Source organism: Uranotaenia lowii, chromosome 2 (assembly GCF_029784155.1).
Source record: "Uranotaenia lowii strain MFRU-FL chromosome 2, ASM2978415v1, whole genome shotgun sequence".
NCBI classification, from domain to species: domain Eukaryota; kingdom Metazoa; phylum Arthropoda; class Insecta; order Diptera; family Culicidae; genus Uranotaenia; species Uranotaenia lowii.
The window spans coordinates 401,768,281-401,793,157 of record NC_073692.1 but is presented as its reverse complement, the minus strand read 5'-3'; the positions used below and the strand labels follow the sequence as shown (position 1 = coordinate 401,793,157).

Sequence of the window (24,877 nt, the reverse complement as noted above, 5' to 3'; positions counted from 1 at the left end):
GATATTATTTCACGAGGGGTCCATTACTTGTTATGTATATTTTATGTTCAAATTTCGATTTATTTCGTCTTTTTTACATTTATATTTGAACATATACTTTTTAAAGCGAACACAAACACATACTGGATCTCAATGAAACTTGATGTTTTCTCGAAGAGATTCCTTTTTTCTTAACTTTAAGCGTACATCTCTTAAGGATATGATGGCAAGCATCTTACAAATGCAAAAAACCACTAACCCACAGAATGTGTACTATGTGTGCCGTGACCGTGATTCGATCTCATGCCCGCTGGCTAAGAAGACTTGAAGGCTATCCTCTACGCCACGGGCTGCAGCTTAACTTACTTAGTTTTCTAGAACTTAAACTGGTATAATTTAAGTAATTTTATTAAAAAAAATCCCTCGGGGGGCGTTCAATTTTACACTCAAGGCTCCATCGATTTACTTTTCTTTTGATTTTTGAAGTTAATATATGTATGTACATATATAACTACCGTTGTCACTGAACGAGCCTACAGTACCGACGGCATTGAACACACTTCGGTTTTGATGACAGTTCTCGCATCGAGATACTGCTAGGCGTGAGAAGGCGTGAAAAGTGAGAATTATCGAATAGGCGGGAGAATAGTAGAACGTAAACAAAATATCAATTGTTTTCAAAGCGGATTGCAGCTTAGGAAGTTCTCTGTACAATAGCGGATTGTTTTGATTGATGCTAAGAGTTTGTTCTGAATTTAGTAAGGTAGGCCAGTGTAATTTAATGAAGTATGTGCATATTTAACCGAAGATATTAAATCTTAGACAAATTGCGCAATCGGATAGTGGAAGCACAGTTCCCTTGGAAGTACACGAATGCTACATTGCTGTAGCTTATCAGAGGTGAGAAAGTAATGAGAAAGTTAAGAATTGTTAATTTATTAGAAAATGATTGAAGGTGTGACTAGCGGAGGCTACAACAAGAATCTAGACAGGAGCTAGAAAGGAAAAGGCCACTAAACGTAAGCTAGAAAAGGTAATCCAGATAAGATTGGAATCTAATTAAATTTGTACCGTAGGAATTTAAAACTCGCCGAACTTCGAACGAATAAAGGTGTGTTAAAAATTCGGAAATTGAGCTTTATTGTTACCACAATCCGGAAGTAACAATTTTCACAACCGTAAAATTTTGGTTTGATTCTAATCATTTTAAAAAAGTTGGCCTAACATTCTCAGTTTTGCAGTAATTTCGCGTTTGCCCTTTAAAACGTCGAAATGTCAAAACTTGTTTTGCCAAAAATCGATTAAAATATTTTAAAAATTGCGTAATGAAGGGACTTAACGAAATCCAGAAGATCATTATTTTAATTTTGATGACAAATGATTAAGAAAGGCATGAAACTGGAATATCTGATGGTATTTCGACAAAAAAAGTTTAGACCAAACTTGTCCCAGAAAGCCGACACCATTTTTCGATCTTTCCAAGTTATTTTCATTTCTTTAGTCTCCTTTTTACCGATCATAATCCCCTGATAGACAAAACAGAAGTTTACCTTGAACAAATTTTCATTTTTAAAATCTTGAGCCTTGATCTCATGTTATCATCCATAAAATAACTTTGGAAAAATCTTTCGTTAATTTTGACCATAATAGAAACTTTTTAGAGAACAGGTGTTTTGAGTTAAAAAAAAAAACTCAATTTGACACACCCTTATGGTCATATTAAATAACATAATTGTGTTTTATTTTCCCCAGCCTCTGAAAATCCCTGTCAAAAGTTCAAATAAAAATAAAAGCAAACTTTTCCCCTGAAACGCGCCGGCACAAGGCCAACAGAAATTTTCAAAGAAAAACATTTCTCTTCATTTATTATCGAAATCACATTAATCTGAAGTTCTCGGAAGGAAAAAAAAGACCAAAAAAAGCATAAAGCCAAAGTGTCGACAGTGGCAGAAAAAAAATTATTCGAACAACAACAACAAAACCACCAACCGAAAGCTTTTAATTTCCAAAAACTTGGACTTTGGTCCTCGGGACCGTGTCGAATGTTTCGCCGAACGAGTCCGCCCTAAGAGAGTTAGCTTCCTTCCGGTTGAGGAATTCGATTTTCGAGCTTGGCAAGAGTCACTTCCCCGCAAATGGGTGTAATCCAATATCATTAATCAAGATTTATTAGCCGTATTTACTCTTCCGGCGCTCGGTTGCCAGGCGATATCGCGTTCTTTTTCGCCCCGAAAAATTGCTCACTTGATGTGAGCCGGCTAAGTGGGGAAAACCGGAAATTAAGAAACCAAGCTAAGCAGGCATAAGTGAGCTGGAAAAGCAAAAACAACACACACACACACACAAGATTTGCGGTCAATGATTATCATCGCTTCAATTGGATAAGAACTTGAAGTTGGCTCCGAAAGTTTATTTCCTGTCTTATTAGCTCTTGCTACCGGAAAGGGAACTGGAACATTAATTATGAAGCCAGAAATGCACTTCCTCTGTTAGCTGTCGGCCAGTTGACAACCTTCTTTTGAGTGACCGGAAGTTACACATTGCTTGCTAGCTAGCTAGCTGTAACGAGGAACAAAAATCTATCAAAAGTAACGTCAGAGTTCCGGATCATAACTTGAGGGTTATTGTTTTGAGTTTTATGCATCGGTCAAAAGGATAATATTTCATTCCTGGTGAGAAACGGTGACAGGAAGTATTATAGGACATCAACGATGGCTTATGATTTATTTTTAGGAAGTAGATTTTAGCAAATCTTTAAACAAATTTATAAAAACTTAAATTTTTTTGAGATATTTTTGAGCAATTAGCATTTTTGTTATTTTTGTAGTTTGTGTCTATTTTGAAGTTCTGTAATTTTTGTAATTTTTGTAATTTTTGTCATTTTTGTCAATTTTGTCAATTTTGTCAATTTTGTCAATTTTGTTAATTTTGTCAATTTTGTCAATTTTGTCAATTTTGTCAATTTTGTCAATTTTGTCAATTTGGTCAATTTTGTCAATTTTGTCAATTTTGTCAATTTTCTCAATTTTGTCAATTTTGTCAATTTTGTCAATTTTATTAATTTTGTCAATTTTGTCAATTTTGTCAATTTTGTCAATTATGTCAATTTTGTCAATTTTGCCAATTTCGTCAATTTTTTAAATTTTTTCAATTTTGTCAATTTTGTCAATTTTGTCAATTTTGTCAATTTTGTCAATTTTGTCAATTTTGTCAATTTTGTCAATTTTGTCAATTTTGTCAATTTTGTCAATTTTGTCAATTTTGTCAATTTTGTCAATTTTGTCAATTTTGTCAATTTTGTCAATTTTGTCAATTTTGTCAATTTTGTCAATTTTGTCGAATTTTGTCAATTTTGTCAATTTTGTCAATTTTGTCAATTTTGTCGATTTTGTCAATTTTGTCAATTTTGTCAATTTTGTCAATTTTGTCAATTTTGTCAATTTTGTCAATTTTGTCAATTTTGTCAATTTTGTCAATTTTGTCAATTTTGTCAATTTTGTCAATTTTGTCAATTTTGTCGATTTTGTCAATTTTGTAAATTTTTTCAATTTTTTCAATTTTGTCAATTTTGTCAATTTTGTCAATTTTGTCAATTTGGTCAATTTTGTCAATTTTGTCAATTTTGTCAATTTTGTCAATTTTGTCAATTTTGTCAATTTTGTCAATTTTCTCAATTTTGTCAATTTTGTCAATTTTGTCAATTTTATTAATTTTGTCAATTTTGTCAATTTTGTCAATTTTGTCAATTATGTCAATTTTGTCAATTTTGCCAATTTCGTCAATTTTTTAAATTTTTTCAATTTTGTCAATTTTGTCAATTTTGTCAATTTTGTCAATTTTGTCAATTTTGTCAATTTTGTCAATTTTGTCAATTTTGTCAATTTTGTCAATTTTGTCAATTTTGTCAATTTTGTCAATTTTGTCAATTTTGTCAATTTTGTCAATTTTGTCAATTTTGTCAATTTTGTCAATTTTATCAATTTTGTCAATTTTGTCAATTTTGTCAATCATCTACGTTTTTGTCATTTTTACCATTTTTGTCATTTTTGTCATTTTTGTTTTTTTTTTATTTTTTTATTTATTTTAATCTTTTATACAATTTTTGCTTGCAATTTTTTTTAAACATACATTTTTTGTCTTGTTATATTATTTGTAACATTTTATAGTTGGGTTCATTTTCATTTTTTGCGACCTTCATCAAGCTTTACTTTTTTTTTTAATTGCATCATTCAATTTGAGACAATTTGTTCATTTCTAATAGACGACTTCATATTTGATAATCTTTTAATGATAGATTTTTATGGACCCATTATCAGTCTAACGAACTTTTAAAATTACACCCAATCGTGTTGCTCGTGCTTCTGACAGCATTTTTAATGATCAAATAATGAAAACCTTCCTTATGCAAGCAAACTCGCATGACAACTGGTGCTTAAAAATATGTTTCACTATCTAGAAAAATGAGAGGTCTAAATACAATTTAAAAGCCCAATTAAAGCACTTTAAAACTGGGAAAACCACAAAAAGCTCTCAGCCAAATTGCCTTTCCTGCAATTGATTGAACTTTTTCGTGGGTGGTCGAGTTGAGGAAAGGGGGGATGAATTGGTGTAACTTTTCTATCAACAACAAGCAGCAAGCAAGCAAGCCAAAACCCCAACTAGAAGGGGGATCATAATTTGATAGCTCACGAAACACACCCACATAGACACACGCCAATCCCCATCATCGTGTGGCACACCCAGGCTGGTGGGAGTGTGTTTGTGTTTGTGTATGTGTGAAGGCTAGAGAGAGCTCTGGCTGAGGTGGGTGGTTTTCAAAAATTACTTCAACCCCCATTGGAAATGAATTATTTGGGCCGAGGTCAGAGGTAAGTTGGTTCTACATTTAGGTTTTTCGTAGGAAGGGGAAATGTTGTATCAAATTACTTCCTCAAATATGGGCTTGGTGTTGGTGGTTTTTTCCCTTCAACTTTCCTCTTTTCCTAGCTCTAAATGAAAGAGCGAAACTCAATTATCATATTTCAATTGTTCGTTTATGGCGTCGTGCTTCTAATAAATGTTAAAAAAATATCCAAAACGTCATTAGCCCGGAATCGCCAGTCGCCAGTTTAGGGGAGACCTTATTTGGGAACTTTCCGAGGGATGTTTTTTCCTGCTTCTATTTTCTCTAGCCAAAAAATCGCCAACGGTCATCGAAGTTTTCCATAATTTTCAACTTGTTTTTTCTTCTCTCTTCCTATTTAAGGTTACCGGTGTGGTCGGACGTGCAGAAACGCTATCTTCGGTGTTTTTCCTGGCGGCGTTCATTTTCTACACCAAGGCGACCCGGCGGAAAAGATCAACAGGTAAGTTATTCACCGCGGGAAAAATCGATACATTCGCGGAAAGGAAGGGCTAACAGGAAACTAATGTTTGCTGATTTTGTTTGCCTTAAAAAATACTTTTGAAAATAAAAAATGTTGCCTAAACCAAAAAGGAACAGAAATTGATGCAATTAGACAAACGAAATCAGAAGCAAACTGTATTTTTTTTTAATTTAGATTGTTTTGTCTTAAATGATAAGGAATTTGTTCCAAAACAGCTAAGATATTGACCACCATTTCAAAAAAAATCTACAGAAATTCATTGATAAATTGTATTCGTTTGCTCAATCTTAAAAAAAGTTATATATCGAAAAATTTTATACAAATCGATTTTTTCCTCCTTGGTACTTGAAAATCTAGAATTAATTTTCTTCAAAAAATTTTCAAAACAACAGTTGCAAAATGTGTTTTTTTTTAATATTCGAAATGTGACGTTTCGCTAAAATTGAAATTTTCGTTAAGCTTCCATTGTGTTTTCTCACATTTTTTATATTGAGTTAAATTTTCAAAATAACACAAGGCAACACAATTCCCATTTTCCGAAGTGCAAAGAATAAAGAATCTATTTTTAAAAATTTGGAGGCGCAAAATTGTCAAAATTGTCAAAATTGTCAAAATTGTCAAAATTGTCAAAATTGTCAAAATTGTCAAAATTGCCAAAATTGTCAAAATTGTCAAAATTGTCAAAATTGTCAAAATTGTCAAAATTGTCAAAATTGTCAAAATTGTCAAAATTGTCAAAATTGTCAAAATTGTCAAAATTGTCAAAATTGTCAAAATTGTCAAAATTGTCAAAATTGTCAAAATTGTCAAAATTGTCAAAATTGTCAAAATTAACAAAATTGTCAAAATTGTCAAAATTGTCAAATTTGTCAAATTTGTCGAAATTGTCAAAATTGTCAAAATTGTCAAAATTGTCAAAATTGTCAAAATTGTCAAAATTGTCAAAATTGTCAAAATTGTCAAAATTGTCAAAATTGTCAAAATTGTCAAAATTGTCAAAATTGTCAAAATTGTCAAAATTGTCAAAATTGTCAAAATTGTCAAAATTGTCAAAATTGTCAAAATTGTCAAAATTGTCAAAATTGTCAAAATTGTCAAAATTGTCAAAATTGTCAAAATTGTCAAAATTGTCAAAATTGTCAAAATTGTCAAAATTGTCAAAATTGTCAAAATTGTCAAAATTGTCAAAATTGTCAAAATTGTCAAAATTGTCAAAATTGTCAAAATTGTCAAAATTGTCAAAATTGTCAAAATTGTCAAAATTGTCAAAATTGTCAAAATTGTCAAAATTGTCAAAATTGTCAAAATTGTCAAAATTGTCAAAATTGTCAAAATTGTCAAAATTGTCAAAATTGTCAAAATTGTCAAAATTGTCAAAATTGTCAAAATTGTCAAAATTGTCAAAATTGTCAAAATTGTCAAAATTGTCAAAATTGTCAAAATTGTCAAAATTGTCAAAATTGTCAAAATTGTCAAAATTGTCAAAATTGTCAAAATTGTCAAAATTGTCAAAATTGTCAAAAATGTCAAAATTGTCGAAATTGTCAAATCTGTCAAAATTGTCAAAATTGTCAAAATTGTCAAAATTGTCAAAATTGTCAAAATTGTCAAAATTGTCAAAATTGTCAAAATTGTCAAAATTGTCAAAATTGTCAAAATTGTCAAAATTGTCAAAATTGTCAAAATTGTCAAAATTGTCAAAATTGTCAAAATTGTCAAAATTGTCAAAATTGTCAAAATTGTCAAAATTGTCAAAATTGTCAAAATTGTCAAAATTGTCAAAATTGTCAAAATTGTCAAAATTGTCAAAATTGTCAAAATTGTCAAAATTGTCAAAATTGTCAAAATTGTCAAAATTGTCAAAATTGTCAAAATTGTCAAAATTGTCAAAATTGTCAAAATTGTCAAAATTGTCAAAATTATCAAAATTGTCAAAATTGTCAAAATTGTCAAAATTGTCAAAATTGTCAAAATTGTCAAAATTGTCAAAATTGTCAAAATTGTCAAAATTGTCAAAATTGTCAAAATTGTCAAAATTGTCAAAATTGTCAAAATTGTCAAAATTGTCAAAATTGTCAAAATTGTCAAAATTGTCAAAATTTCCAAAATTGTCAAAATTGTCAAAATTGTCAAAATTGTCAAAATTGTCAAAATTGTCAAAATTGTCAAAATTGTCAAAATTGTCAAAATTGTCAAAACTGTCAAAATTGTCAAAATTGTCAAAATTGTCAAAATTGTCAAAATTGTCAAAATTGTCAAAATTGTCAAAATTGTCAAAATTGTCAAAATTGTCAAAATTGTCAAAATTGTCAAAATTGTCAAAATTGTCAAAATTGTCAAAATTGTCAAAATTGTCAAAATTGTCAAAATTGTCAAAATTGTCAAAATTGTCAAAATTGTCAAAATTGTCAAAATTGTCAAAATTGTCAAAATTGTCAAAATTGTCAAAATTGTCAAAATTGTCAAAATTGTCAAAATTGTCAAAATTGTCAAAATTGTCAAAATTGTTAAAATTGTCAAAATTTTCAAAATTGTCAAAATTGTCAAAATTGTCAAAATTGTCAAAATTGTTAAAATTGTCAAAATTGTCAAAATTGTCAAAATTGTTAAAATTGTTAAAATTGTTAAAATTGTCAAAATTGTCAAAATTGTCAAAATTGTCAAAATTGTCAAAATTGTCAAAATTGTCAAAATTGTCAAAATTGTCAAAATTGTCAAAATTGTCAAAATTGTCAAAATTGTCAAAATTGTCAAAATTGTCAAAATTGTCAAAATTGTCAAAATTGTCAAAATTGTCAAAATTGTCAAAATTGTCAAAATTGTCAAAATTGTCAAAATTGTCAAAATTGTCAAAATTGTCAAAATTGTCAAAATTGTCAAAATTGTCAAAATTGTCAAAATTGTCAAAATTGTCAAAATTGTCAAAATTGTCAAAATTGTCAAAATTGTCAAAATTGTCAAAATTGTCAAAATTGTCAAAATTGTCAAAATTGTCAAAATTGTCAAAATTGTCAAAATTGTCAAAATTGTCAAAATTGTCAAAATTGTCAAAATTGTCAAAATTGTCAAAATTGTCAAAACTGTCAAAACTGTCAAAATTGTCAAAATTGTCAAAATTGTCAAATTGTCAAAATTGTCAAAATTGTCAAAATTGTCAAAATTGTCAAAATTGTCAAAATTGTCAAAATTGTCAAAATTGTTAAAATTGTCAAAATTGTCAAAATTGTCAAAATTGTCAAAATTGTCAAAATTGTCAAAATTGTCAAAATTGTCAAAATTGTCAAAATTGTCAAAATTGTCAAAATTGTCAAAATTGTCAAAACTGTCAAAATTGTCAAAATTGTCAAAATTGTCAAAATTGTCAAAATTGTCAAAATTGTCAAAATTGTCAAAATTGTCAAAATTGTCAAAATTGTCAAAATTGTCAAAATTGTCAAAATTGTCAAAATTGTCGAAATTGTCAAAATTGTCAAAATTGTCAAAATTGTCAAAATTGTCAAAATTGTCAAAATTGTCAAAATTGTCAAAATTGTCAAAATGGTCAAAATTGTCAAAATTGTCAAAATTATCAAAATTGTCAAAATTGTCAAAATTAATTGTCAAAATTGTCAAAATTGTCAAATTGTCAAAATTGTCAAAATTGTCAAAATTGTCAAAATTGTCAAATTGGCAAAATTGTCAAAATTGTCAAAATTGTCAAAATTGTCAAAATTGTCAAAATTGTCAAAATTGTCAAAATTGTCAAAATTGTCAAAATTGTCAAAATTGTCAAAATTGTCAAAATTGTCAAAATTGTCAAAATTGTCAAAATTGTCAAAATTGTCAAAATTGTCAAAATTGTCAAAATTGTCAAAATTGTCAAAATTGTCAAAATTGTCAAAATTGTCAAAATTGTCAAAATTGTCAAAATTGTCAAAATTGTCAAAATTGTCAAAATTGTCAAAATTGTCAAAATTGTCAAAATTGTCAAAATTGTCAAAATTGTCAAAATTGTCAAAATTGTCAAAATTGTCAAAATTGTCAAAATTGTCAAAATTGTCAAAATTGTCAAAATTGTCAAAATTGTCAAAATTGTCAAAATTGTCAAAATTGTCAAAATTGTCAAAATTGTCAAAATTGTCAAAATTGTCAAAATTGTCAAAATTGTCAAAATTGTCAAAATTGTCAAAATTGTCAAAATTGTCAAAATTGTCAAAATTGTCAAAATTGTCAAAATTGTCAAAATTGTCAAAATTGTCAAAATTGTCAAAATTGTCAAAATTGTCAAAATTGTCAAAATTGTCAAAATTGTCAAAATTGTCAAAATTGTCAAAATTGTCAAAATTGTCAAAATTGTCAAAATTGTCAAAATTGTCAAAATTGTCAAAATTGTCAAAATTGTCAAAATTGTCAAAATTGTCAAAATTGTCAAAATTGTCAAAATTGTCAAAATTGTCAAAATTGTCAAAATTGTCAAAATTGTCAAAATTGTCAAAATTGTCAAAATTGTCAAAATTGTCAAAATTGTCAAAATTGTCAAAATTGTCAAAATTGTCAAAATTGTCAAAATTGTCAAAATTGTCAAAACTGGCAAAATTGTCAAAATTGTCAAAATTGTCAAAATTGTCAAAATTGTCAAAATTGTCAAAATTGTCAAAATTGTCAAAATTGTCAAAATTGTCAAAATTGTCAAAATTGTCAAAATTGTCAAAATTGTCAAAATTGTCAAAATTGTCAAAATTGTCAAAATTGTCAAAATTGTCAAAATTGTCAAAATTGTCAAAATTGTCAAAATTGTCAAAATTGTCAAAATTGTCAAAATTGTCAAAATTGTCAAAATTGTCAAAATTGTCAAAATTGTCAAAATTGTCAAAATTGTCAAAATTGTCAAAATTGTCAAAATTGTCAAAATTGTCAAAATTGTCAAAATTGTCAAAATTTTCAAAATTGTCAAAATTGTCAAAATTGTCAAAATTGTCAAAATTGTCAAAATTGTCAAAATTGTCAAAATTGTCAAAATTGTCAAAATTGTCAAAATTGTCAAAATTGTCAAAATTGTCAAAATTGTCAAAATTGTCAAAATTGTCAAAATTGTCAAAATTGTCAAAATTGTCAAAATTGTCAAAATTGTCAAAATTGTCAAAATTGTCAAAATTGGCAAAATTGGCAAAATTGTCAGAATTGTCAAAATAAATTGTCTATAAAAATTTGTTGGGATTCTTCCATGCCAAATTTGGTGCCATTTGCTTGATAAGTTTTCGAGTTATATTAAAAAGTGTATGGAAGCAAACATGCCAAATTGGGCGCAATTTGAAACTGAAAATAATAAGCAGACAGCGATATTTTGATTGAAAATTCCTACAAATTTGTTGAGGATTAGTTTAATAAATCACTTCTGAAGTATAAATGACTTATAAATTAATATATTGTTAAAATATAATAATTCAAATTATCAAAAATAAATTTTTAGATAAGAAAATGTGTTTATTTTAACGCTGCCATTCACCCCCAAAAAAAAAGGTTGCGGAGACATAAGCTTTTTTCCCCCAAAGAGTAGAGTTTTTAAGAGCTCTCATTTGCCGGCGAAGCCCCTGGCAGCCGAGCCAGGCAATTGCTCAACTTTTCCCATTAAATTTGCATGCTTATGATTTTTTGCTTATCCACGCGATAATAAAATAGGCCACTAATGATGCGCATTAACGTGGTTTATTAGATACGGAACGCCAAGTGCTTACGATGAGTTCTACTTATAGGACTAGCTATCTCTCTTCGTTGCTCCCGGGCGGATCCAATTTAGTGGTTCAGCAATTTTTAAAAACGCGCCGCACCTACCGATGAATTATGCATAAACTTGGTGCAAATGGGCTCACATTAGTTACACAAAGTTTAACAAAACTGCAAACAGGCAGCACCTCGATTATACTTCCCATTAGACATCGATAGGACACGGTGATTTTGGGTGGGTGGAGCTGGGGGAGTTTAAGGAAAAGTGACCGGGAACATCATCCCCCCTTTCCCACTGAATCTCCCCCTGGCATTCGAGTTTTGCCGGGGAAAATGAAAGCAAAAACAACAACACACCGAAACCAAATTGGCACCACAATTGCAGATTACATTACAGCCATGAATGCTTAATTCGACATCCGTTTTCCATCCCCAAATGGCCCCGGCACACAATCGTTGAGAAGTGAATGGATGTGTGTGTTTGGACACCGGCAACTCGTTCAGGCTCATTTGAATGACCATCACAGATCGGCCTGTTCTACCACTTCATAAAAGTAGGGGAGAGAAAAGGCGAAAAAAAGGCCAACGAGCAGTAACACCTTATAACCATTGGTTATATTGGCTCCATCATCATGTGTTGGGGGCATCGTGCAATGGAAACGAAAAAGCTGAAACAGAGACACAGCGTCAGAATGCGCTTGAATGAGCGGGTGGGTGGATTGTTGAATGGGAGGAACAGGAAACATAACCCCGAAGCGGAAAAACACATGGAAATGAAATCTACTCATTGAACCGACTGATAAAACATGCAACCGGTAGGTTTTTTTTCCCTTCTTCGGGGGCTTTGAAAAGTACAGCAATGTGAAGATGAGGGAGCAAAAATAACCGAAATTATTTTTGTGTCACTCCTCGCTTGGTCCTGATACGGGTTCGATACGTGGGCGTGAGCAGCTGTTGGCGATGCTACTTGTTGACCATTTTGGGAAGCGGGTGCTCATTCGTAATTGATGGAGTTATTTTGGGTCCACGTGATCGTTAACAATGTTTGCTGGATCGCGTGGGAAGGAATCAATTTGTATGATAGATTTTTAAGCAGTTGGTTGAAGGTCAGGGATACAAAAAATATTGTTATGAAATTTTTTTCAACTATGATGATTACCAATGACCAAGTTGTTAGAATTCAAAAATAATTTAAAAAAAAATGCACCTGTGAACTTCAAAGTTGTCAATTTTTTTGGATGAAATTATCATATTCAAGACAAACCAATGTAGGGAAGATGAACAATAAATTTATTTTTGAAGAAAAGTATATGAAAGCTGTTACTACAGACAAACAAACAGGATACTTAGAAGAAATTTGAAATGATTTTTTGCAAGAGATGGCATTACCATCTGGTGGCGACATTGCCTAAGAATTAAAAAGAATTCTTCAAAAATATCCAGTATGTCTTTGAGATTGTGATGCCACAAAAAATGTAAATAAATTAATATTCATTTGCAACGGGGTTTTTGCTTCAATTTAAAATTCATTCTAGATGAAAAAGTGCAAAGTACCTAATAATTGAAAATATTTGCAACAGTTTGGTGGGGCATCATGCAATAGCTGGGTTATATGGAACATTTATATACCACACCACTTATTCATTTTTAATTTTAAAATAATATAATATTATTTAATGGTAACAAAATGATGATGACATAGTTCCCCACATCGTGAGATAATTAAATGAAGTTTTTGATTCTTATAGCAAATTTAAAAAAAAAAAAAAAACAAACAAAAGATGTACAAACTTTTACATTTTTCGATGCAGTAAAAAACTTAATCCAGTATGACGAATTGGCTTGAGATATCACCTACAAACGTTATATTGCTTTTAGTTTCCCATACCAACACTGTTGGTATAGGTTATTTTGCAGAGTGATTGTTGAAATATAAGGCTAGCATGTCTGAATTTTTCTAAAAGTTCTTTCGATGAGATCAAAAGTTACGCGAGGTGCAATATTTCAGGCATGAACCTAGAAATGCGATTTCTATAAAATTTTGGACGATTCACGAGAACAATATCGTTTCCTCCACCAATCAGACAAAAAATGTCTGGCAAAAGCAATGAAGAAAAAAAAATTGAATTAAGGATCCATTTGTGTTTTGAAATCAGAATCTCGTGATATTGTTTTGAATTTTTGGTTGAAATAGATGTACTGGTTGTTAAACAGAGAATATGATTTTCCTATGAAAACATTCGTCCAAAATTCTATAGAAATCGCATTTCTAGATCCATGCCTGAAATATTGCACCTCACGTAACTTTTGATCTCATCGATAGAACTTTTCGAAAACTTCAGACATGATAGCCTTATATTTCAACAATCACTCTGCAAAATTTGCGTAATTTCAGAGATATAGCAGTTTGAATTAAAAGAGTCTAAAAAGTCCGATTTTCGTAGAATTACTGTATCTCAGGCCATACAAACTCCAGAAAGCTCAAATTATGTGATAAAATAGTGTGATTGTTGAGCTATCTATCGCAAAAAAAAATATCAAAAAATATCATCAGAGTAAAACGTTATGGAAGTTCATAGTCGAAGTGACAGTGCGCGTGCTTCCAATTTCTATACAATTATGAACGATACTGTACAAATTACCAAGTTATTTCAAGAGATCGGAGATCGGAGATCAAGGAAGGTTCTTATAATGGCTAGGGACCCCTCCCTATTCCTTGAAGGGGAGAGGGGGTCTCTTAAATATATGTAATGAGTTTTCATAACTCGAGAGCTGATCATGCAAATGGAACCAAATTTGGCATGGGAGTGTTTTGCGGTACACATACTTCGTACCTCTTTGATTGTTTGGTACCCCTCCCTACGTCCAATGGAAAAAGGAAGCGGGGAGGGGCCTCCCATACCATTTTTCGCACAATTCGAGAAATAATCAAGCAAACGGAACCAAATTCGGCATGCGAGAGAATATGGGTGGGAAGCATATTTTAAAGTTGGTTTGTGATTCCTCCATTTTTACACTGAAAATATAGAAAAGAGGGAGGGGCCTCCCATACAATTGTTTGCAAAATTCGAGAACTAATCACGAAAATTGTTCCAAATTGCAATGGGTATACTTGGGTACGAGAAAGTTTTCTATGATTATTTGGGACTCCACCCTCTTCGATTGGGGAGAAACAAAGGATGGAGGGGGTCTTCCATACAATTTAAAGCATTATTCGATGACTAATCATGCAAATGAATCTAAATTTCACATAGGAAGCTATAACGCTAAGAGTCACGTTTGAGACCCATTTGTCCTTCTAACGGGGAGTTGAGAAGACGGGAGGGGTCTCCCTTTTATACATTGCTCGAAAACTAATCGAATAGAAAACCAAATTAATCATGGAACCATATTCGAGTACGAAAAATGTTTTTTTTTATGTTACCCTTCCCCTTCTAATACGTTAAGCGAGGAAGGAGGAGAGAGGTTTTTATGCAATATTTTTGAATCGCTGGAGAACTTATTATTTAAATAATATAGAAGAGGGTATTTCAGTAGAATTTTTTTCTATGATTGTCTAAGGCTTCTTGCTCCTTCCACTGGTTTGATAGGAAGGGGGAAGGGGAGCTCTCATACAATTTTTTAAAGAACTCGAGTGCTCATCTAGCAGATGGTTACAAATTTGGAAAAGTATTTCAATACAAGAAATGTTTCTTATATGAAATGGTTAACGCATAGTTTTTAAAACTTATCAAGCTAGAGAATCCATATTTAACATGTGAGGTTTTTTAAGATTCAAGACCTTTCCTCCTTGCAGAGGAGAAACCGGAAAAAGGAAAGTATGTTTAGCTCGAAAACTTATCAAGCAAATGGAGCCATATGAGAAATTTGATGTTATTTGGTTACACAAATTTTCGTTATAGCAGTTCGTGAACCCTCCCCACATTACAGGGGAGAAAGGAAGATAAAAACGAGTTCTTAATATCAAATTTAAAACCAGTAATGAAAATCAATTTCAGGTCCAGTTTAAAAAAATCAATTTAGAGAATCTTATCTTCTTTGTATTCCAATAATAATTTGATGTAAAAGATCTCATTTGAAAATATCGAAAATAAATTTATAATAAAATTATTTTCACGCAATTGTTTTGATTTTTAGAAGGTGTAGCAAAGCACACCGTGTCAGATAGCAGTTTATAAAGGGTGAAAACCAGAAAGTCATAAAATAATTACTTATGAACTCATTAAGGAATCTTTTGTTATCAATGTCATTTCATAAATGAAAATAGTACACATGTTGTTGAATAGCAGAAAAAATTAAGAAACTTTTCAAATACTTATCTATTTTTCTTGAATTTCTTCATAGGTGCCTTTGTTTTCTCAAGGGATTTTAATCAACAATTTAAACACATGCAAGGTGCAAGGTAATTAAAACGAAACTTAACTCTATACCCTACACGTTCGTTAAACAAATATTTGAGTTAAGCTATATTTCAAATGGCTATGCACTTAAACCTGATTTTAAAACACTGATATTTTTTTTCTACTATTCTGATATATTTTTTGAAAAAAAGAGTGGAATATATCGTGTTATTTTTATCAACTCCACATTGTGAATTGTGGTCCAATAATTTTATTTGTTAATCTTTATTTAGTTCTGGAATAAAATAAAGAAATATCTTCATGTTAAGACTATATTTAATCTGAAACGATTGAAATGAAATATTAATAATTTGTTTAGAATATCAACAAAAAAGCAACAAAGAGGAAATAAAATTAAAATTGTTTTATATTCTTTGAAAGGCCAATAAAGCATAAACTTTTGAAACAATTTTCAAGAAATAATTAAAAATATATCAAATGAAAGCCCAATTGCTGATTGCATAAGGCAACAAAAGTTACATTGGTGCAAAAAATTTATGAGCTGATTCTGACCTATTTGGGAGTGTTGAAAAATTTGTGCATTTTTATAAAAAGCTGTAAAATTTTACGAAGACATTTAAAATAAAGATTTTGCTTAAATGATCAACTTTCTCGATGACTGCATGTCATCATAAAAGTTGATCATTTAAGAAATCTGAAAAAAGCTTCATTTAGATTTTTTTTACAGTTCTAGGATAAAACAGAAATTTGACCAAATTTCTTAGAAATTTTTAACCAAAATAAATCTCAGGTATTTTGAAATCCAATCGTTCAGCAGTCTTCTACATAGATGAACATTAAAATCATTTATAGCAAAAAATCTCAAACGTTCTTTTGTGATGTCAGAAAAAAAATAGCTGTATGATTTTAAATTGAATATCCTAAAAATAGTCGAATTACATTTTTATCTTACCAAAGCATTGAATTTCTAAAATTAGAAAATCTTGGCTAAATCTTGATCCTTCAATAAAAAAAAAAGGATTCAGCTGTCGACCGTGGCCTAGAGGATAGCGTTTCAGTCTTCTAAGCCAGAGGTCATGAGATCGAGTCTCGGACACGGCATACATAGTACTCTTTCTGTGGGCTGGTGGTGTTAGCATTTGTAAGATAGGGGAGGAGCGGGCTATATGCGCCTATTAAGCAGAACACTGATTTTATCAAATATCACATCGAATTTGTGTACAAAAACTATATACACGTGTGCAGGCATCTGTTTTCTATACATTGGAGTAATTTTTATTGTTAAAATTTTATTCTGTTTCCAAGAAAATGATTTTATTGTAAGTGTTGTCTAAAATGCCGAATCTCAAACCGTGCCGGCTAAATGCGCTTATTTACGTTTTTAACTAAATTTATGTTTTTTGGGCAATATTTCCGTATAATTTCATTGAAACTGCTAAAAAGTAATAACTTCCGTATGACAAAGCTGAAGTTTTATAAAAATCTATGTATATTATAATTTTATGGAATAAAACAAAAGTTAGGGCTGCCATACTATGGAGGCAGTTCATCCATAAGAAAAACTTTATCAAATCTGTTTTTAGATCTTCAATTCTCTCTTAAGATGTTATTCAGAGCTTAGATTAGAAGGTTCAATGATAAAAATCATTTATTTATTCTATTTAACCTGTTATTTTAGGATGGAGGCATTTTACAAACATGATGGGGGCAAACAGAAACACTCTATTATTCCACTATATAATCATTATTAAACCTCCACAAAAGCTGAAATATGTTTAATTTCTTAAGTTCATTTGAGTAAGAAACAAAAACCATCCTAGTTTTTGTTTTAAGCTTCTTTACGTATAATTCTTAAAAGTCGAAATATTACATCAAAATGTATCAAAACCTTGTATGTTTTTTTAAATTTTTTTGGGTTTGTAAATTCAGGAAATTCTTTCTTGCCTTATGTTCTAAGCGTATCACCCTCAAAATGCATTGGTCACATAAGCTGTCTAGTCAGCCATTTCATCAAACAGTCGTAGGGTCATTTAACCCGATAGGCCCATTTAGGAAACCTTTCCCCTACTAGCCATTATACCCTTGAAAGATGTACGCCTTAGTCTTAAGTAGAATTTAGGTCCTTTCAAAGAAACACGAAGTTTCACTGCGATCCTATATGTGTGTTCGTTAAAAAAAATACATTTAAAGACAGTTATTAGTTTTTAAAGGACAATTATTTCATTTATCTGAAATTCAGTAAAAAAAAAGTAAAAATTCTGATTTTTTTAATTTTATGAGCCATGGCACCAAAACTAGAGGTGATGGACAAAATCTGAGGGAATATTTGATATCATAGCGCTGAAATTTTCACAACATTTATCAAACCTAGGCACCTAAACATTTGTTATTTTGTATTGATAGTTTATTCTATTCTTCAATGTAGAGTCTAAATAAATTGCAATTGAAATGATCAATTTTTTTGTCAAATCTGAAACTGGATAGTAACTTTTTATTCAAATTTTCCTTGTGTGAATGATCTGGAAACAATATTGACGATATGGTTATTGTGGGTCGATCGAGTCGGGTCAGTCGAGTTTGGAAACAAAATTAAAAAGAAGATGTTTTCATGTTATTTTTGATAGCATTTTGATTTTTAATTTAAAAAGGACACACACACAAATAAATTTCATGTTGTAATTCATTTTGGATTTCCATAACTTATTTATCAATGATGTCTGATAATGAATTCAAAGCCACTAATTTTGAACGAAAAATCTAGATTGGAATCGTGAATTTACTCGTTATTCCTTCTATAGAAAGCCATCCTTTGATAAATTTTACAAAAGAAGCAAAATTGAAGTGTTGTGAAACGAATGCATAAACAGTTGAATTTTTGTATTTATTAGAATACAATCTTCATTTATCGGAAGAAATAAATTAATTTATATGAGAAAATTTCATTTAATTTCTTCAACCAAAAAAAGCGTACATTTCGTAAAATTTTCCAAAAAGAAGAGTACGCTTCTTTTTCGATCGGAAAGAATACATGTACTCTGTAAAGGGTACGTCTGGTATCCCTATTTTGACAGAAATGAATTTTGTGGTATCAAGGAATCGAACAGTTAGTGAAAAATGTGAGCTAGGGATTTTGTGTTGTGGATATTTTAAACTTCTTGTGTGATTCTAAAATTTAATATTCAGATTCAGAAAATTTAATTTTCAATCATAATCGGGTCTTGCAATTAAAAGTGATTCGAGAAATTTAAAACTGAAATCTACTTAAAAACAATTACAAGAAAAAAAAACAAATTGGTTCCCTTCATTTCAAAGTTTTTAATTTTTCATTTTTATCACGTTTCAAATAATCAAATCAAAATAATCAAATCAATATAAAATAAAAAAATCAAAAATTTTAATTCATTTACCCTTTAAAACCCGGGGGTTTCATTTAATCGGCATTAAACCCAAGCCAATACCTATTTTATTTTAATTTTGCGTAGAATGATTCAAAATTTGTTAATCTTACAATCCATTCAAATGGCCACTGTTTGACAAGCAGTTGTCAAAAGCTACATTAAAGAAAACCTTAACACAATAAACTGAAAATTGATCTATTTGAACAAAATTATTAATTTGGTCGCGTCAGAAATTCTTGGTTTATGTGTTCTTTTTCATCTGAAATGGCTATTGGCAGTAAGGTATATAACTTTCCACTACTCTGGTTTTCCTTTAAAAAAAAGATGTTATGTAAAAAAAAAAATTTGAAACACGTCTCAAGGGTTTTTTTTTTTGGAAAAATGACGAGAAATCGACATATAGGTTAAATAGTTTCTACCTAAAAAGTACTGATATCTAGTTATTTGGATCATGTGCTTTTGCAATTTTTTTGGAGAGTGAAATTGTTTCTAAACGATAAAGTTATTCGAAGAACAAAAGTGGTATGTAATCATAAGACTTCTGTGATTTTTTCAGCAAAACATTGCGTTTTAGAGGTTTAGCAATTAATAATAGAAGTCTTACGCTTCTGAAGGGCCTATGCAAAAATTTATCACTTCAATGGAAAATTGACTGCAATTTGTTTGGAAACCATTCTCCAGGTGTATTTAATCAAATTCAAGATATCTCGTTTTGACGCCAGACTGTTATTTCGAATCCCAAATCTAAATATAATTTCTTTGGAATTATTGATTCTCAGTTCAGCTAAACAGAGCATTCTTTGAAATTGGGTGATAAAAGTGTAAATTTGTTTATTTTAATTTGATTTCAAGTCTTTAAATGTATATCTGTACAAATTTGGTTTTGAGTTGTCAAAATTCAAATTTCCCAGCTGCTGTATGGGTATTTTTAATTTAGTGTAGATGATTTCAATACGTAACATAAAAAACTTGTAGTTGTTTGAAGTTCGCTTTAAAACTTGAAATTTTTCAATAAATTTTGAGAATTTCATTTAAAATTTGGCATAGCTAAAGGCACCTTTATCATAAAAAATAAGTGTATTTTGCTCTAGTTTCGAATCATGTTTGAAAACTGAACTGGTTATCTTTTGAAAACAGTTATCAGAAAATATTTGTATATTTTTAAACGATTTCTTTATAAACTCAAACCTTATGTTACGACTAAATCAATTTGAAATTAAATATTTGAAAAGCATCATCATTAATATGTGAAAAAAAAATGTGAAATAGTGGCTCCAGAGAGTAAACACTTGATTGATCTGATCTTACTTTGTAGAAAAGTAGAATATTCTGAAATACTTGATTATTTAATTTTAAGTCATCCTTTGTATCTATATGTGATCTGTAGATCAGAATTATTTGATAAATAATTTTTTTTTATGATGATATTGTCACTTGTCTACCAATCTGTTTTTCAGTTTCTTTTGAAGGAAATCTGACAAATTTTATTAATTCTCTCAGAAAGAAATAAGTATCGATGCTATCAAGAGCATTCATCAATTGCTTTATATTTGTTTTAATCATTCTTCATTTAAAATGGATAACTCGAAACAAATACGAATAGCAATAATTGTTTTCCTTAGCTTTCTATCTCCCAATATTTTTTTTTTCTTTTTCTAAAGGATTTAAAATAGGGTTTGTTTATTCATGCCGAGAAACATAAACTTGATCCTTGTGTCTTCAAAAATTGAAACATAGAACACTTTAAGCTAACCTGATAAAATAAGCTGATAAGATAAGTTTTTATTTCAGAGAAAATATTACAAAGCAGGAAAGTTTGATGAATATTTAAAAGGGTTATCGTAAACAAAAAAGGGTTTGTGATATAGGGTCCGTTGAAATATAGTCGCAAATGTCATAAACGCGGTAAAAAGACTATAATCGGAACAAAAAAAATCAAACAAACCAAAGCTGTTCGGGTCAAAATGACCCAAGGCATAGATTCTGAACATCCTTGCCATTATTTTAATATACTGATGAACTGAGATTTTTGAGAGACAAAGAATGTTCTTATAATAATACAACTAACGAGAAAAAACTGAAATTTGATTTTTGGGAATTGGTTTAGTAAAAAAATTTAGAAACAGCGCAGCAAAGAAAAAGTCGAATAACTGTTTTTTGAAGAATTTTCTTGTACCAGAAGATTCGAGATAGCAGTCAAAACTTTAATATGATCCCAAATTATTTACACATTGTTGGAAAGATGTTTTCTTGCCAATTCCAGGGTTGAGATATATTACATGTTTTTGCTTTAAAAGCCATTTCATTTTGCTTTTAATTTTGTTTCATACATTTGAAAAAAAAAATTTCCACAAGTTATCGATTTCTTATCTGTGGTAAGGAATAAAAAAAAACAAAACTTGAAGTTAAAGTTTTAAATCTCATGCATCTCGATTCTTGATTTTTATCATATTATAGCGTTTTTGCACTTTTGGTTCTTATCTATTGAATATCAGTCATGGAACTTCTAAAAGTCTTGTTCAATAATAAGTTTCTTTAAAAGTTAATGCAAATTGAAATCTTTTGAAATTTCTCACCCCTTTTGAAAATGATCCTTATGTTGCTCAAGATCACTGACTTCTTTTTGAATTCGGTGATTTTTTTTTTTGCATGTTACAAACACTGGCGTCAAAATGCAATTTCCGATTTGCACTTTCCTTTTCTCAGGTTTTTTCGCGTTCGCTAAAAATTGCACCTTTCTCAGAATTTTCCCGAATCGGAACAACGATCCAGCAGGAAGTCGTTGTTAAAGTTGCTCCTCCTGATTGAGGTCCTCGTTTCCTCCTGGGGCCTAGAGGGGTTTTCTCCGTGAAAATTTAATGGTGCCTCTGAATTTGGAAGGCGTTGGCATCACTGAGCTTTGACGGGCTTCGGCAGTTGCATGACGATGATGGTGGTTCTAAAATGGAGTAAAAAAATGATGGTGTGACGAATGATGGGGTAGAGTTTTTTATAACCATGTGAAAAGAGCATGCAAAGTCAACTGAAAAGCAATACAAAAGATTTCGCTGCAGGGTGCGAATTCTGAATCGGAAAATTGATGAATTTTGTTTGTAACAACTAGAGATTTCCAAATCCTATTTGAAATTAATCGAGAGATTTAAAAATTTGAAACTTTAAATTTAGTGTAATGAAGCACATATAAAATTTATAATATTCTTTTCGAAACAGGTGTTCAAAATCAAAATAACTCATTCCCCTGGATAAATAATAAAGCGTTTTGAAATGTTAAGCCCATCACAAACTGTGACACGAAACGGTCATTCCCAATCGCTCCAATTATAGATCCACTTCAGCAGCAGCAGATGCACGTTTCATTGAAGAATTTTATTTACGGAGTATCACCCCGGCTAATTAGGTCGAGCTCATTCATAATATTTATTCTTCTGTACTCAATAAAATAATTGCAAATTCGTCAGAGCGACGGCCCCAATTGAGCGCTTGATGTGTGAGAGTACCCGGGAATCGATGAAAAGTGCATTTATTTTTATTTTAGATCGTTATGCACGACCTAATTTCGGAGAGCAGAAAGGGGTTGTTGATAATTGCAACCTAGAGCATGTGGTTGAATTTGGATACAAATTGGTCTGTGTTAATAATTGCAGCTCTCGATTGGAGCTATCGATTGTTTGTCTTTTTTACGTGTCATACAAATTGAATGAAAATTTTAAAAAGTTGTATCATGGCATCGATAAACATTGTTCATTTGACTCGCATTAATTGTTATCCATTGATAACCGGATGCTGTGAATCGGATCTATTTCTGTTTAAATTTGGTTTTGTTTTGTTTCCGATGAATTTATTTCGGTCAAAGCTTATGACAAAAATAGGAAATTCAATGCTACGACTTTAAATCTGAAACAGTTATTAAAATTATTTGAAAAAAAGGGAAAACTAGGTTCCATAACTTAAATAATTTTATTTAAGTTTCAAAGAAATCTGAAGACAAAAATTTTGCCCATTTGACATAAAATTTGCATTTCCCATTGTCTGAAATAATTAGTTTTATTTCTGTTGAAGGAAATCCTTCCGTAATCAACATTTTAAAAACCGGACAAACAGTTCCAGGAAAACGACTCAATTTCGGGAACAATTAGTGGTGGTGCCACATAATTGGACCGGTCATTACTGGGCTCCGAAGTTTTATGCCAGGACCATCATAAGTTATGTTTCCCCCGGTTTGGAAACCTCCCCTCGAAGAGAACCCCTACGCAAGGGGTCCAGAAACTTATTTAGTTGGGAAATTGGGGAACCGAAAATTGCCTCTAGGTTCAGCATTTTTGTTGGGAGGGGGTGTTCTCACAAAAAGGGCAACTCTGTAATGACGATGTGAATGTTGATAATGATGATGATGAGGGTTGATATCCGCGCGGCGCGTTTTTCGGTCCTAAACAAATAGATTTGTTCTCATTTTTTTCCCGGAGGATTGTTTTTTTCTGAAATTCCCCCATTTTGGACAATGGAAAATGAACCCTCAATGTGTGAGGGTGACAGATCGAAGACTGGAAAGGGAAGTCTGTCAGCAGCACACCCAAAACTGGTCAAATTGGGTACAAATTGACACGCTCGACTTGCCAAACGATACAAATGAATTAGTAAACAGGACATTTTTAAAGCGGCCGAGGAAAAGGTCAATGTTGCAGTTGACAAATTTTATCGAAAGCAATTCTGTTGAAGACATTTGGGATTCGTTTTTCTTTTGTCTTTTAATTTGTATGGCATAAAAAAACGCAATGATTTTTTTTTATTCTTGTTATGTTAGCTTTGGGTTAAGATTTGGGTTCAGATAAATTTACTAATCTATCTAATATATCTTGTCACGAACTGCGCCAATGTGATGATTTCAATCGAATATAGCTGAATATTCTCAATCGTAATAAAACCACTTTTGTTCGCGTTAACAAATGCCTTGAATATTATTTTTAATTTCAAAGCTTACAATTACTATAATATAAATTTTTTTTCGCTAATTGCTATCTCTTTTCACGAACTTAGTACAAGTGCACTGGTGTTGGGAAAAAGTGGTAGAAATTTTGACACTTGTGGCTCATTTTGAAAACTTTACCATGCAAAAACATTTTCAAGATCTTCAATTTAGTTCAGTTTTTTTACAAAACATGTTCTATTTTCGCATGCTGTAATGCAAAAATAGCTCGATTTCTATCACTGAAATAGAAACAGTGATGTAAACAAAAATACAACGCCCAAAGATCTTGAAAACATTTTTGCATGGTAAAGCTACCTTAGAATAGTCGTAAAAATTCAGTGTTGCGTGTTTTAAAAATCTAAAAATGCCAAAATGTAATAAATAAAGTCAATCTTCAAATTCACTTTCAAAATTTTTATTTTGTTACTGGAACATCTTTGGCGGCTGATTCATTATAAAGTTCGATTGTGACACCACCTTTTTTTACTGTTTTTTTGTGGCCACGATTTAAAGAAATTAATAGAAAATTTATTTCCATATGTGCAACTAATATCTTCTATTTTCAGCTTTCTCAGGCACTAAGTGATTCTGTTTCTCGAGCACTGATTAACTTAATTAAAGCCTTTTCCCGACGCATGTTTCAAGGATTTTTTTTTCTTAGACTTAGAATAACTTTAAAATTAATGATTGTAGCTGAACATTGTCTGGAATTCATATTTAAGTCACGTCACAAGCTTTCCAATACTATAAGTTTTGTTAAAAATCGGTTGAGATACAAGAGAGTTTTAGCAAATAAAAAGTGTTACGGGTCATTTGACCCCCGGACTTTTCGTAACTATTTACAAAGTTTCGATATGTTTAGTGTTAACATTAATTTCATATGTTTCCTACATTCGGTTTAGAAATAAATTGGCTAAAACTCTCACGATCAATGTCAGATTTCATTATCGGTCAATTTTCGATTCAAAATGTATGATTTCATCACAAGCGTTTGTGAAAAACTGTTGACCATTTCTGTTAAAACCAAATGTAAGGTTTTTAAACTGTTAAAATAGTTGCTTACTGTTCAAGATGAAGAATAGTTTTCATTTTTTCTTTCTTTAA

The 24,877-nt window shown here is 30.6% G+C and overlaps 1 protein-coding gene across 1 annotated transcript in view; it reads left to right on the top strand.

Moving 5' to 3' along the window:
- Window positions 1-24,877, top strand: part of LOC129743537 (protein O-mannosyl-transferase Tmtc3) — a 604,084-nt gene that overhangs the window by 243,918 nt on the left and 335,289 nt on the right. Inside the window, exon 5 of the mRNA XM_055735575.1 lies at window positions 5,225-5,324. Coding sequence (XP_055591550.1) covers window positions 5,225-5,324 — 100 coding nt within the window. The remainder of the gene's footprint in view (window positions 1-5,224; window positions 5,325-24,877) is intronic.